Below are 17,500 nucleotides of genomic sequence, written 5' to 3' on the forward strand. Positions count from 1 at the left end.
CCCTGAGTCCTGCATTTTGATACATTAACGAATATCTCCAACATGACCACAAAGTGTTTATTATATAATTCAGCCGAATGTTCATCTGCAAAACATGCGGTCATAAACTGGAAGTTGTGTGTAATATGTCAACAGGAATCTGGTGAATAACTTCTGCATGCCATGAGATCTCGATACGTACACCGAGTTGCATCAGCCTCTCTGTTCTTTGTACCGCACGTGTTTCATACACATGCGTACAAACTAACTTTAGTGACATTCTTGCTCGCGACTTCTTGTATATAAGCTCGTTATCTGTGGAACAAACTTTATTTGCATTCACCTCGCCTCTCTGTTAGAACCTAACAGTTATGTTGCTACACTGGAGACTAACAGAGTGACTACTCCACACCACCCTTTTCACCCACCCATATGCACTAACTTTTTGATAATGCTGCCCACTGAACCTGACTCTTCGGCACACACTGCCTCAATAGAATTGCTGCCCTTTGTCAGCGGAGAAGCGTTCCTATGGTAGCAGCACACTGAAGTTCAGTTTCCCATCAAGGGCACGACTCACTCAAACAGCTCAAGCAGACTATGTCCTCGCGGCGATTCTCGAGGACACTTCCCCAGAAATCTCCGACTGGCTTTGCAACCAAGGGGACGCAACAGTGTGATGACCTCAAAAAATACCTTCTGGAGTAGTACTGACTATCGCCAGCTGCCAGTATAGCCAAGCCTTTTCAGCTCTCTAAACAACCTTTGGGGACCAAAAGGCTTTGCTCACCCTCAAGGAAGTGAACAGTATCGCTCGCCTGCAAACTGCCTCAGACGGCCCTCCTCAGGAAGTGAACCTACTTCATGACCTTTGGTATGACGCCTAACCGAACCTGTGTGCTCTGGCATCCCATGAAGGACCTGATGATCAAAGTATACCCCCTTATGGACAGTCACTTCCCTACCTTCAGGACCTCCATCAACGCCTCCACTCCTGACGAAAAGGACAACTACTCAACACTGACCAAAGTAATTTCTGAAAGAGGTGGGAAGTGTTTGCGAGACGAAAATAATGAGTTTATGTGTGGCCAAAGGCTGCTTTAGATGGGTAAATGAAAACCCTACTGTAGGGATGAGCTAAAACTATTTATATATAGTATGGAAAAAAGTAGTAAATAACTAAGATATTAGTAGAATAAGAAAGAAGCTGAGAAAACATTAATTCATACAGATGAGGGGCAGCATGGCTAGTGCAAAATATGATGAAACTTGGAGTTACTATGGAAGCCAAGGTTTGAATATACAAAACAACTGTGTAGTCAATTCTCTTTTTATGGATGTAGAAAGCAAATATTAATTTCAAATGATGAAAAATGGCAGAGACTGCTAAGAGGATTTTTTTTTCATAGTCCATGTGATATGAATAGAAAAAGGATGAGTAATAAGGCGATGCATTGAAATGCTACTTATTTTGGGTGTATGCAAAAAGGTGTATAGGTGTGTTGTGAAGTAGTGGTTGATTAGAAAGACCATAAACAGATGGGAGTATTTCCACTCCCATCTGTTTGTGGTCTTTATAAGCCAGTCTATACCCAGAAATTTATATAGGTCGTCAAACCATTGTCTTTTCTTCCTTCCCCTGCTTCGTTTGCAATCACTAGGGACCCATTCTGTTATTCCTTTGTCCATCTATTATCTGCAAGTCTCATTATTCTTAATTGTTGTTGGAACATCCTCCGCTTGAGTTTGCTGTCTTATCCATGCTGCTCTTTTTGTCCCATCATTATTCTGATGTTTTATATATATATATATATATATATATATATATATATATATATATATATATATATATATATATATATATATATAGGTCGTCAAACCATTGTCTTTTCTTCCTTCCCCTGCTTCGTTTGCAATCACTAGGGACCCATTCTGTTATTCCTTTGTCCATCTATTATCTGCAAGTCTCATTATTCTTACTTGTTGTTGGAACATCCTCCGCTTGAGTTTGCTGTCTTATCCATGCTGCTCTTTTTGTCCCATCATTATTCTGATGTTTTATATATATATATATATATATATATATATATATATATATATATATATATATATATAGGTCGTCAAACCATTGTCTTTTCTTCCTTCCCCTGCTTCGTTTGCAATCACTAGGGACCCATTCTGTTATTCCTTTGTCCATCTATTATCTGCAAGTCTCATTATTCTTACTTGTTGTTGGAACATCCTCCGCTTGAGTTTGCTGTCTTATCCATGCTGCTCTTTTTGTCCCATCATTATTCTGATGTTTTATATATATATATATATATATATATATATATATATATATATATATATATATATATAGGTCGTCAAACCATTGTCTTTTCTTCCTTCCCCTGCTTCGTTTGCAATCACTAGGGACCCATTCTGTTATTCCTTTGTCCATCTATTATCTGCAAGTCTCATTATTCTTACTTGTTGTTGGAACATCCTCCGCTTGAGTTTGCTGTCTTATCCATGCTGCTCTTTTTGTCCCATCATTATTCTGATGTTTTATATATATATATATATATATATATATATATATATATATATATATATATATATATATATATATAGGTCGTCAAACCATTGTCTTTTCTTCCTTCCCCTGCTTCGTTTGCAATCACTAGGGACCCATTCTGTTATTCCTTTGTCCATCTATTATCTGCAAGTCTCATTATTCTTACTTGTTGTTGGAACATCCTCCGCTTGAGTTTGCTGTCTTATCCATGCTGCTCTTTTTGTCCCATCATTATTCTGATGTTTTATATATATATATATATATATATATATATATATATATATATACATTATACATGAACATATATGTATGTATATTTCTTGATATAAGTGTTTCTAATCTTAGAAAGATTAACATACGCTATTTCATAGAATATTCATCCTAGCAAATAGTATATACCTTTTCTCTTTATCTCTCTATCATATATATATATATATATATATATATATATATATATATATGTATATATATATATATATATAATCGTTGTGTGTCTACATACATCTTCTCTTCATTCAAGGTATAATGAGCTCACGAGGACAAGACAATAGACCCTGATGGCGGAGGATGTCTCTAATTCCCTACCTTTCAAAGTCAAGACTCGACTGAATGTAAGTCGAGAAGGATGGTGGACTGTGTCTATTGTACAGGAGTTTAATGGGTTTGGCAATAATTCCGTCGCTGTTATTCTAAAACTAGTGTACGCGATCCGTCAGTAATGACGGTTAATAGATAGATATACCCGCACACGCACACAAACATTCACCCCACTCTCACTAAGGTTCGACTACTCCCCTCCCATACACACACGCACACACACACACACACACATATATATATATATATGTATATATATATATATATATATATATATATATATATATATATATATATATATATATATACATATGTATAGCCACACACCTGGTTTCTATTATATAAGGGAGATTCAACGGAAAACAAAAGAAGGATAAGGAAAGAATATCATATCTGCTTATATATTCATTAAAGAATACACTAAATAAGTAGGTAAACTGCTGACTGATATTCGTTTACCAGTCTACTCAGCATATATATATATATATATATATATATATATATATATATATATATATATATATCCCTTTCTGAGTGGGGAGCCCTAAACGTGGTGAAAATGATTTGTGTATTGACATGATCAGCAAAGCTGCACATGTCAGGATCACCCATATTGGGTTGGTTTGCTGTGAGCGATCAGACGGAAATCTCCCACCATCACCGATCAGCACTGCCCAGCGTGGTGATGAAAACTGGGCAAACCAAAGTCACGAATTGACATATCTGAGGCCTTTGTCCTGCAGTAGACTAGAAGCAGCCGCATATGTCGTTGTTGTTGTTGTTGTTATCTTTTATTATATATATATATATATATATATATATATATATATATATATATATATATATATAATAGAAAGTTTTTATGAAGATCTGGAGATAGCTATGAAAAAACACAAGACTCAATTTACATTGGTTTCAGGTAATTTTAATACTAAAAGAGGTCAAAAGGACAGAGGAGAATCAGTAATAGTTAAATTTGGAGTAGGGAAAAGGAATGACAGAGGAGACATGCTTGTAGAATTTCCTGGAAGAAACAATCTTAAAATCATCAACACCTATCATAAAAAAGTAACTTACAAAATGGACATGGAGAAGCCAAAATGGAGAAAAGGAAAAGTAAACAGATTTTATTCTCTGTGAAAAAGTCAATCTAGTTAAAGATGCAACAGTGTTAAACAAGTTAAAAGTCAAGGGATCATAGAACGGTGTGAAGTAAAATCTTTTTCAGATCTAAGGAGAGAGATGGAATAATTAATTTTAAGAAATAAAATAAACATTCGTGTAAAAAAGGAAAAATTCTGATGTGTTTAGTTTATCATTACAAAACAGGTACTTCCAGCTGCTACATGATAAAATGGAAGCAAGCAAAGAAGAAATGAACAGCAATCTAACTAAATTTGCATTGGAATTGGCACAAAAGGTAGGCGGGAAAGTTCCTGAATAAGATTAAGGAAAACTATCAGTAAAAACCAAAAACCTAATAGAGAAAAGTTTGAAAATGAGGGTAAAATCCAAGAGAGACGAAATAGAATTAGCAGAACTGAAAAGAATGTGAAGAAATAATTTCTTCATTCATTTACATTGACATCTACAGTATATGGTTTTGGTTTATGGTTTTTCTTTGATTTGATAAATCAGTCAGTATTTCTATAGGTCCTCTTTTACTTATAAAAATAAAAACTAATATAATTTTAAGATGGTGAAATGAACTTATAAGCAAATGATTTGTAGCTATATTCAATAAATGCTAAAAGATAAATTTCCTAGCTAAAATAATAATATGCAAATCGTGCTGTTCAAGTTCTAGGCAATTATATTTTACAGACATTTCCATAACTTTATTTTTCTTTTTATCAAATTCTCTACTCACAACAAGATATGGTGTTGAGATTTTGTTTGGAAGTAAGCAGCTTCATATTTCCCAATTTGTTCCTCACATGTAATGATATTGAGACCACTTAATATTATTATCATTATTATTATTATTATTATTATTATTATTATTATTATTATTATTATTATTATTACCTCCGCCAGAGAAGTTGGAAGGAGGTTATGTTTTTGTCCCTCTTTGTGTGTTTGTCTGTGTGGGTTTGTTTGTTTGTGAAGAGCTTCCTTGCTACAATTTTAATCATAGAGTAATGAAACTTGCAGGGATTAACTATCATGTAAAAAGCTGGAAATTATTATATTATGGAAGGTCAATTTTAAAGGTCAAAGTCACAGTCAAGCAAAATGCACGATTCACGTAATCAGCCATAAGTTTGGACATCGTTGTCACAGAGACTTTAAACTTGCTTCATGTTTGAGCGTATGAAAATCAACGGCAATTAATACATGTTAAGGACAAAGGTCAATGTCAAGGTCGAGCAAAAGGTCGGGAAATGAGCTCACTGAATGCCCCTCTAGTTGTTGTTGTTATTATTATTATTATTATTATTATTATTATTATTATTATTATTATTATTATTATTATTATTACTGGCTAAAATACAACCACAGTTGAAAAAACAGGAACTCTAAGAACAGACGGCATTATCTCAGCGGGTGCCTTGGCCAACCTATTACCTACTCCTTTAAATTTCCCTTTATATTCAGTATATTTCTTTTCATTCATGGGACATGTTTATTGTTAGGAGTTTTATTGAATTTATTGTTGGGTAGTGCCATAGCCTTTGTACCCTGGTCTTGCACTGTCTTGAGGTAGAGTTCTCTTGGTACACAAAGGCACACTAATCTATCGAATTTCATTTCTCTTCCTCTCGATGTTTTGAAACTTTTATCGTTTATATATGAAACATCTACTTAAATGTTGCTACTGTTCTTAAAATACTTTATCTTCAAGGTTTATTACTTCTTTTGTAGTTTATTTATTTCATTATTTCCTTTCCTCAATAGACTATTTTCCCTGTTGGAGCCCTTGGGCTTATAGCATCCTGCTCTTCCAACTAGGGTTGTAGCTTAGTTAGGGATAATGACAATGATAATGAAGACGATGAGCAATCAATATGGGTTTTTCAGAGTACAGATAAGTAAATGATAGTGAATGATAATGAACCAAGGACACTGTGGCATATATATGCTGTTCCAAAGCTCTCCATAAATCTAGATATAAATTAAAGTGAGTAAAAACGGTTTTAAGGTTATTTAAATAGAGATTATCCTGGGGATATGTTCATAGATAGAATGGCAATAAAAGAACTAGAAAAAGATCAGAGGAAATTGCGGATAAAAGAATACAAAATGGCGCGTATTTTGGTTATAAAAAAGGATAAACAAATTAATTTTTCTTTTTTTTGGTCAAAAGTGCTTTTTCCACACTCGGCAAAAATCGTTCGATATTTTTAATTGTTCGCATTAGTTTTTATCTCATTATAATGATTAATATTTCACCAATAAAAGAAACCTTTTAATTTAATTATATCATCATAAAAATGTTAATCACCATCGGCTTGTTTACAGCATGAAAGTAATGTTCCTCTGCTTCTTTATCTCAATTAAACAGAATGGAGATAGATTCTTCAAAAAGCGGTCCTATAGATGACATTAGACACTGCATTTTCTTCATGAACACTATTGTTCTGAGCTCTCTGATAATTATGACTTTATGGGTACATGACATATATATATATACACACATATATATACATATATATACATATATATACATATTTATATACATATAGATACGTATATACTCAAATCAGGCATATATACTCCTCTTAAAATCTGGATTCTCTCTATACCTCGGGATCAGAGACCCAAGAGGGAATCAACTCAAAGATGATATCTTGAGTTGATTCCCCCTAGGGTCTCCGATCCCGAGGTATGGAGAGAATCCAAATATGAAGGGGAGTATATGTGGCTTATTAGAATATGAAAAGCAGGCTAAATGTGCAAAATTTATATATATATGTATATATATATATATATATATATATATATATATATATATATATATATACTGTATATATACAGTATATATCAGGAAAAGTATAACAATGCTTTCAGAATTATTTGTTGTTTTATTCGAATCAGTATACAATGCCGTTTGTGTGATCATTTTTTTTTTAAAGATGGCATCAGGCTCCATTCCCCTAAACTTACTGTTTAGTGTGCAGTTTCCAAATTTGGGGTAATTGGGACTTATTTCGTTGAGGAGGATGGAAGATCTGTCACCGTCAACTCTGAACCTTATCTTGCGATGTTGGAAGACGTTTTGAACCGAAATTGGAAGAATTAAGTGCAGAAATAAATCTCGGAGACATCTAACTCCAACAACATGCATTAACAGCCCACACTGCTCAAGTTGCAATGGTCAAAATGCGACAGATGTTTCTGGCACGCCTTGTCTCTCGGAGGGGTGATGTCGAGTGGACCCCCAACTCACCTGATTTGAGCATTTGCGACTTCTTCCTGTGGGGATATCTGAAGGAGAAAGTGTTCAGAAGTCGCCGCCCCAAAATTGGGAAGAATTTGAAGATGCAAATTCGGGAGGAAATCGCCTTCAACCTTGCATCATTACAGATGGCCACCGTCTTCCTGATGCCATCTTCCAAAAATGATCACACAACCGGCATTATATACTGATTCGAGTAAAACAACAAATAATTCTGTAAGTATTGTTTTAATTTTCTTATTAGCCTACCAAAACTCGGGCATTTTATTTGCCCCACCCAGTGTACCCTGTATATATATATATATATATATATATATATATATATATATATATATATATATATAAATATATATATATATATATATATATATATATATATATATATATATATATATATATATATATATATATATGTATTATAGCCACTAAAGCAAAAATGAAAAGACTTGATTGGAGTTAGTACTTTCGTCCATTAGGGACCAACTGTGGAGTCTGTTGATGTCCCTAATGGGCGAAAGTACTAACTCCAATCAAGTCTTTTCATTTTTCCTTTCGTGATTATAATACATTTTATATTCATCACGTGTCAGCTTTCGTGATTTCTACACACACACACACACAAACACACACACACACACACACACACATATATATATATATATATATATATATATATACATACAGAGAGTCAGAGACAGAATTACATTTGCAGTGTGCTAGGATATGAATATTATGAAGAACAGTATGCTGCCACACAAACAGCACGCTACAAGATAATGGGTTCACCGGAAAAACTTTCCGGTGCGAGAATGAGAAAACATTTCTAAAATTGTAAAGTAAATCATGCCAGGATTATGAGGAAGGAATTAAAGGACGCTGAAATTGTTCTAGACGATACATTCAGAAGAGCAAAAAGACTTTCTTCAGTAATAACACCAGAGAAAACTTTACGGATAAGTAGTTATATTGCAATAAAGTAATATATGCCACTTAGTTAAAAGCCTTCAGTGATAATGTAGAAAGAACAATAGACTTCTGACAGTGCAATATATATATATATATATATATATATATATATATATATATATATCTCCATATATATATATATATATATATATATATATATATATATATATCTCCATATATATATATATATATATATATATATATATCCCTTGTAATTGACGTGTGCAAATTTGTCATCGTTCAAACTGGTAAATTTCATGAAATAAGAATGAAAACCCATAAGAAAAGTGGGTGATATGCTTAAGTTAATAACACAGTCTTTCTTCGTGTTAGAGATTAGAATAATACTATCAAAATGGTCAGGTGTTAAGAAATATCTTCATGTCAATAAATCATTAGAAAGAAATTAAAAAGAGAAAAGAGTTTTAAAAGGAGGTTTTAGTTTTAGTGGCATTGTATAAACTCAATGGATTTATCTGCTAAAGGAATCTGTAAGGTTCATCTATTATAATTTTTGGACTAAAGCTGATGTAGATATCTGTTAAGAATTAGTCCTTGTAATAATATCTTAATATAAAAAGGAACAGGTCAGAATTTAGTGTCCCATATTCTTTGTTTTATTGTATACATAGTTATAGGTAAGGTGTCTATCTCTTCCTGTGAGGGGATGCCTTAATGTGGTTTGTGTAATGTCATGATCAGCAGAGCTGTACTAGTGCCACCCATACTAGGTTGCTTTGTATGTGAGTGATCAGGCAAACACTCCCACCATCACCAATCCGTACTTGCCAGCGTGGTGATGAAAACTGACCAAATCCCAAGCCTGAATTTATATATCTGAGGCCTTAGTGCTGTAGTGGAATAGAATCGGCTTCATTTATTGTTGTTCGTCGTTGTGTGTGAGTATATATATATATATATATATATATATATATATATATATATATATATATATATATATATACATTATATATATATATATATATATATATATATATATATATATATATATATGCACACACATAAATACCAACCGCAATGGCATTTAATATCGAATTCTACCTTTGGGAATGTATATCCACTGAAAATTCATCATCATCATTTCCTACACCTATTGACGCAAAGGGCCTCCATTAAATTTCGCCAGTCGTCTCTACCTTGAGCTTTTAATTCAGTACTTCTCCATTCATCATCTCCTACTTTGAGCTTCATAGTCCTCAGTCATGTAGACCTGGGTCTTCCAACTCTTCTAGTGTCTTGTGGAGCCCAACTGAACGTTTGATGAACTAATCTCTCTTGGGGAGTGCGAAGAGCATGCCCAAACCATCTTCATCTACATCTCATCATTTCTGATGAGTGCTTCTGGCTGGCAAGGATTCGAACCTATGCCCTGGGCCAAAACAATGCCTGCAAGGACGATTTTACCAATCGAGCTATCAAGAGAGATATAAGTTCATTACAAGTCCATTGTACATATTCCTGTCGAATTCAGGAATCTGTTCTTAGACTTTAAATCAACCCATCTCCACAATGATAGCTAATTAGTGAGTTTGTAACACGTGGTTATTAGTGATGAATGTGTATCACTAACACTCGTGATTTTATTCAATGTTAATGATACATATTCATATTAACCATAAATAATTCACGATGGAGTTTTTACCAGTGACTTTACACTTCATAGATATATTCTTGATATATGTACAAAATTGCTCTTATAATTCAAAAAGAGTCTACAAAAATAGATATGATTCTTTTCGCTTATGAACGTGACTGTACCATAATCATAATCTGACTGAAGGCTCATTCACATCTGTAAGAGGCCTTAGTATATTTCTCTTTAGAATTTTAAGGACTGATGCAAGAAATTCTACAATTCCTTCAGTTTTCTTTGACAATGACTAAGGAATAAAATTACTACTTTATTCAGGGTAATGTTCCCTTTTGGAACCCTTAGACTTATACCGTCTTGCTTTTCCAACTAGGATTGTAGCCTAGCATTCCAAATAATAATAATAATAATAATAATAATATTAAGAATATTAACAATAATAACAATGATAAAAATAATAATAACAAAAACAACAACATCAACACCAATAATAATAATAATAATAATAATAATAACAATATTAAGAATATTAACAATAATAACAATGATAAAAATAATAATAACAAAAACAACAACAACATCAACACCAATAATAATCATAATAATAATAATAATAATAATAATGATAATGATGATGATGATGATGATGATTAGGACGCTAGGTATTCACTGCCAGTGAAACGCCGCAGGAGCTTATTTTTTGGGCATATTATAAACACCGAGTCATTAGTATTTTGACAAAGGTTTTAGTTTTCTACTTTTGGTAATCAGTACTTGTGCTGAAGCAACATTTAATATCAATTAACCGGTTTTGGCTCCTAATGTGATCTCTTCTCCTAAATTCATCTTGATTTTCTTCTAATATATATTAGATTTACGATAAAATTATGTTCATGGCTCATTCTCTCTACAAAGTCACTTTTAAAGTGGTATAATGCAACAATCATCATCATCATCATCATCATCCTAATTATTATTATTATTATTATTATTATTATTATTATTTTATAATTATTATTATTATCATTATTTTATAATTATTATTATTATTATTATTATTATTATTATTATTGCAAGGGGAGTGATGCTTGGTATACCAGAGGGAAGACGACCCATGGGGAGAACATGTATAAAGCCAGGCTGACACTTGCACGAATTTCTGGCACGCATTGTCACGACTCGAGTCGTGAACTGGCGTGAACTCGTCGTGAACTGGCGTGAACTCGTCGTGAACTGGCGTGAAGTGTAAGTAAACCCGTCGTGACATCGTGGCATGTCGTGACGAGAATTTGAAATGTTAAAAATTTTGGTCACGACAAAATTTCGTGACCGGGTCGTGAACTATCCGCGAACTGTTCGTGAACTCGTCGGGACGATGCGGGAAGTGCGCAAACTATACGTGAACTTGTCGTGAACTCGTTGTGCCAGTTCGTGTCAATGTGGACAGGTCAGCTGTGATTCTGAGGTAATTTTGTTTTTTTTATTTAGATCTTCCAGTTCGTGCAACAAAATGTCAAGACTTGCCACGACAAATTCGTGGCAAAAAGTTGTACAAGTGTCAGGGTACCCTAAGAGACCTGGAGCACCTGCCCGTTGGAATGATATCCCACTGGATATATAGGGAAGAGTGGAGGAGTCTTATAGAGGCGGTCAAGGACCACATGGGCCCAGAGCCAGTGGAGTGAGTGATTATCATTATCATTATTATTATATACTAGGAGAGAGATCTCACTTACCTTGTACACGTATGGATTCTTAACTTCATCTGTCAAGATATCGAAAGCTGTATACAAATCATTGAGCATTTTGACTATCTTTGAAGCCCCTTCCATATCAGTATGCCGAGCGCAATATGCAGAAAACCCTACGATGCCTGAAAGTGAAAAATATTGATGTGGGTATTTGTGGAATTAATAATTTCATTAATTGAAACAAGGAATTAATAGTAAGGAAGTATAAGTAATAATGATAGTAATAATAATAAAATAATAATAATAATAATAATAATAATAATGATAATAATAGTAATAATAATAATAACAATAAAAATAATAATAATAATAATAATAACAATAATAATAATAATAATAATGATGATAAAATAATAATAATAATAATAATAGTAATAATAGTAACAATAATAATCATAATCATAATAATAATAATAATAATAATAATAATCATAATAATAATAATCATAATAATAATAATAATAATAATAATAATAATAAAAACAATAATAAAAATAATAATAATAATAATGATAATAGTAATAATAATAATAATAATAATAATAATTGTAAAATAAGAATAATAATAATAATAATAATAATAATAATGATAGTAATAATAATAATAATAAAGGAATTATAAAGTATATCTCTAAGTTTTAGCCCACTTGAGCCGAGTTGGCAAGTTTTACTAGTCTATGTTACTCTTTCATTCATTTAAGTGTACGTCTGTATGTCTGCTCATTCATAAGATTGATGCATGACTTTCCAGCATAGCATTTCAAATTTTCTTGTTTTTAAACCTACTATATCAGTCTCAAATAAGCTGGACACATAACACCTTCCAGTGAGAGGAGATTGAAAAATACGGTGGCATCATATAGAAATACTGTTTCGAATGCAAATGTCCCAATAAACAAATATTCTAATGTATATATCAGAGAATCTCAATAAGACTCAAATGATTCTCATACGAGAAGATAAGAAGAGAATAGAAAAATCTTATTAAATATATCAGCTGTCCAGTTTATCCAGTTAATATACATTTAATAATTAGATCCTATGGAGGTCAGTATGGTTCATAGTTTTACATAGAAATGTATAGGGAAATATATGTCATGCACATGAATTTGGAAAAAAGATAGCTCGATTGAGTACTATTCCCATCGTTTCTAATAACAACAGGTACAAGTCATCTCATTCTGCCTACACAGAAAATATATAATTAAAACAGAAGAGACTCCTTAACTATGGTAATCAGCTCTTTTAGGAGGACAGTCCAAAATCAAACCATTGTTCTCTAGTCTTGAGTAGTGCCATAGCCTCTGTGCCATGGTCTTCCACTGTATCTTGGGTTAGAGGTCTCTTGCTTGAGGGTACACTCGGGCACACTATTCCATCTTAGTTCTCTTCATTTTTTTTTTTTTGAAGTTTTTAGAGTTTATATTAAGAGATCTAATTTAATGTTGTTACTGTTCTTAAAAATTTTTATTTTGATTATTTATTACTTTTCTTGTAGCTTATTTATTTCCTTATTTCCTTTCTTCACTAGGTTAGTTTTCTCTGTTTGGAGCCCTTGGGCTTATAGCATTTTGCTTTTCCAATTAGGGTTATAGATTGGCTTGTAATAATAATAACAACAACAATAATAATAATAATAATAATAATAATAATAATAATAATAATAATAGTAATAATAATAATAATAATAATAATAACAATAAAACTACAATCCAGTAGTTTATGCCACACAGAACCACCTGTTACATGAAAAAAAAAAAAAAAAAATCTGAAACAAGTCCTTGTTGAAACTACTGATCACCAACTTCTCCTGGGGATATGTTTTACATTACTATCTTTGTTTTCTGCTCAAGGATATTTTTCATTTAATTAATTAGATTCCTTTGGTGTTTGACTCCTCCTCCCTAGCAGCGACATAACAATGCCCTCAAAGAAAGGGTTGAATTGACAGTCTTATTAATTTTCTGTTTAACGTATAATTATATCTTTCAAACACTTCCATTGATGACCCTACTATTCTTCCTACACTTAATTCCTGTCACTGGGTTTAACCCCAATAGAAAAATAATGACTATTATTATTATTATTATTATTATTATTTTTATTAATTATTAATTATTAATTATTATTATCATTATTACTATTATTATTATTATTATTATTATCAATATTGTTATTATTATCATTATGATTACTATTATTATTATTATTATCATCATCATCATCATCATCATTATTATCATTATTATTATTATTATTATTATTATTATTATTATTATTATTATCATTATTATTATTACTATCATTATCAATATTATTATTATTATTATTATTATTATTATTATTATTATTATCATGATTTACTATTTTCCAACCCTAGTTGGAAAAGCAGGATGCTATAAGCCCAGGGGCTCCAACAGGGAAAAGTAGCCTAATGAGAAAAGGAAAAAAGGAATAAATGAAATATCTTAAGAACAGTAACAACATTAAAATATATATTTCCTATTTAAACTATAAAAAACTTTAAGAAAACAAAAGGAAAAGAAATAAGATAGAATAGTTTCCCCGAGTGTACCCTCAAGCAAGAGAACTCTATCCCAAGACAGTGGAAGACCATGGTACAGAGACTATGGCACTACCCAAGAATAGAAAACAATGGTTTGATTTTGGAGTGCCCTTCTCCTAAAAGAGCTGCTTACCTTAGCTAAAAGAGTCTCTTCTACCCCTTACTAAGAGGCATTAGAAAGTGTATGTAAGGAAAACATGACACATAGCATCTTAATACTGACTTCCTCATTATGTAGGTTAATGGTTTTTCCTTATGAAGTCTACTATCCCAAGTACCAATTGTGCAGGAAAGCATTGAAATGTCTACAATATGAAAATGCAATAGACGTTCAAAGCTTACAATAATTTTGAAAAAACACGTCCGTATCTCTGTAAAATTTGATGTCTAAAGTATGGTGGAAAAAGCAAACAGACAATAGCAAGGTTAGATAAAATTTGGAAATCTAAATCGCCTGAAAATTACTTATAAAAATCAGGCTATATATCAGTTCAGTGAGGTTGGAGTTACTATATGGACACGAGTCGTGGTATGACAACGAAACAGTATCCAACAGATTTAGCAGATTTGAGAACAAAGCCTTCAGAAGGATATTGGGAGTTAAATGGCAAGACAGGATTAGAAATGAAACTATAAAAGAGATTACTCGAGTGCTATAAGTGGATGAGATCATGGTGAGGGGTAGATGGAGATGGTTTGGTCATGTTCTTCGCACTCCCCAAGAGGGATTAGTTCACCAATTATTTAATTGGGCTCCACTTGGCACTTGAAGAGCTGGAAGACCCAGGCCTACATGGCTGAGGACTATGAGTATGAAAAAGGAGATGATGAATGGGGAAGTATTGATTTAAAAGCTCAAGATAAAAACGACTGGCGAAATCTAACCAACCCCCTTTGCGTTAATAGGCAAAGGAGGAGATGATGATGAGGATGAAAATATGGCATAATCAAAGGGGAAAACATAATTTATTCTTGAATCAACGGAAATATCATAGTTCATAAGAGAGAGAGAGAGAGAGAGAGAGAGAGAGAGAGAGAGAGAGAGAGAGAGAGAGAGAGAGAGAGAGAGAGAGAGAGAGAGTTTTCGACTGAAAAACCTATTTTTTAATAATGTATATAGGTAGCGATATTGTTATATTATATCTATTATAAAACTAAAGTAAGAAATGGGTGATCTTAACACTAACAACATTATATATTTCATCATGTCAGCATTCATATCATCAATGTACTACACAGCAGGTAATAATGAGAGCAAATAAGGATAATGGTGAAACATTACAGGAAAACATGAAAAAGGAGGTTAATGTTTTAGGAGAATGTTTCTTCAAAGGGAGTAATTGTCTAATGAGGTAACTGGGCTATGGAGTAGTTGTCTGAGGGGTATTTTTATCTCGTGGAAATTTTCTGAGGGGATAATTGTGCTATTTTAGGGGGTAATTGTACCAGGGAGTACTTATTCGTCTGAAGGTGTAGTTGTACTAGGGAGTAGTAGTCTTATGTCTGGACCTAGGAGCTAATTATACTAGGGTATGGAAGTCTGAAGGTGTAGTTGTACTAGGGAGTAGTAGTCTTATGTCTGGACCCAGGAGCTAATTATACTAGGGTGTGGAAGTCTGAAGGTGTAGTTGTACTAGGGAGTAGTAGTCTTATGTCTGGACCTAGGGGCTAATTATACTAGGGTGTGGAAGTCTGAAGGTGTAGTTGTACTAGGGAGTAGTCTTATGTCTGGACCTAGGGGCTAATTATACTAGGGTGTAGAAGTTTGAAAGTGTAGTTGTACTAAAGAGTAGTCGTCTTAGGTCTGGACCTAGGGGCTAATTATACTAGGGTGTAGAAGTCTGAAGGTGAAGGTGTACTAGGAAGTAGTCGTGTTAGGCCGGGACCTAGGGGCTAATTATACTAGGGAGTAGAAGTCTGAAGGTGTAGTTGTACTAGGGAGTAGTCATCTTAGGCCTGGACCTAGGGGCTAATTATACTAGGAAGTAGAAGTCTGAAGGTGTAGTTGTACTAGGGAGTAAAAGTCTGAAGGTGTAGTTGTACTAGGGAGTAGGCATCTTAGGCCTGGACCTAGGGGCTAATTATACTAGGGTGTAGAAGTCTGAAGGTGTAGTTGTATTAGAGAGTAGTCGTCTTAGGCCTGGACCTAGGGGCTAATCATACTAGGGAGTAGAAGTCTGGAGGTGTAGTTGTACTAGGGAGTAGTCGTCTTATGCCTGGACCTAAGGGCTAATCATACTAGGGTGTAGAAGTCTGAAGGTGAAGTTGTACTAAGGAGTAGTCGTCTTAGGGCTCGACCTAGGGGCTAATTATACTAGGGAGAAGAAGTCTGAAGGTGCAGTTGTATTGGGGAATAGTTGTCCTACACCTGGACATAGTGTGAAATTATACTAGGGAGTAGAAGTCTGAAGGTGTAGTTGTACTAAGGATTAGTCTTAAGCCTGGACCTAGGGGCTAATTATACTAGAGTATAGAAGTCTAGAAGGTGTAATTCTACAAGGGAGAAGTCGTCTTAGGCCTGGACCTAGGGGCTAATTATACTAGGGTGCAGAAGTCTGAAGGTGTAGTTGTACTAGGGAGTAGTCGTCTTAGGCCTGGACCTAGGGGGTAATTATACTAGGGTGTAGAAGTCTGAAGGAGTAGATGTACTAGGGAGTAGTCATCTTACGCCTGTACCTAGGTGTAATTATAGTAGGGAGTAGTAGTCTGAAGGTGTACGAGTAGGTCTGCCAAAGAGTAGCTGACTGACGAGTGTAGTTGTTCCAAGTAGTAATTGTTGTAGAGGGAAGTAGTTTAGAGGGCCAGTTGTCCTTAGAGATATTTTTATGATTGGGTAATTATTCTAAAGGTATTTGTTAAGGGGTTAAGCGTGATTGGACGTAGATGTCCAAGGGGCTAATCATCTGTTGGAGTAGTGTATGAAGGGGTAATTGTTTCTAGGAAGTAGTCTATAAGGGTAACTGTCAGAGAGAGTTGTTGTCCGAGGTTGCAATTTTCATAAGGAGTAATTGTATGGGGAGCTAATTGTGCTAAGGAGTAGTTGCATGAGGTGATAATTGTGCTAGGATGT

The 17,500-nt window shown here is 33.5% G+C and overlaps 1 protein-coding gene across 1 annotated transcript in view; it reads right to left on the reverse strand.

The window, feature by feature from the left end:
* Positions 1–17,500, reverse strand: part of Gycbeta100B (guanylate cyclase soluble subunit beta-1-like) — an 880,554-nt gene that overhangs the window by 7,088 nt on the left and 855,966 nt on the right. The window contains exon 11 of the mRNA XM_068345488.1: positions 11,850–11,986. Coding sequence (XP_068201589.1) covers positions 11,850–11,986 — 137 coding nt within the window. The remainder of the gene's footprint in view (positions 1–11,849; positions 11,987–17,500) is intronic.

This window comes from Palaemon carinicauda, chromosome 22 (genome assembly GCF_036898095.1).
Source record: "Palaemon carinicauda isolate YSFRI2023 chromosome 22, ASM3689809v2, whole genome shotgun sequence".
In the NCBI taxonomy this organism is placed as follows: Eukaryota; Metazoa; Arthropoda; class Malacostraca; order Decapoda; family Palaemonidae; genus Palaemon; species Palaemon carinicauda.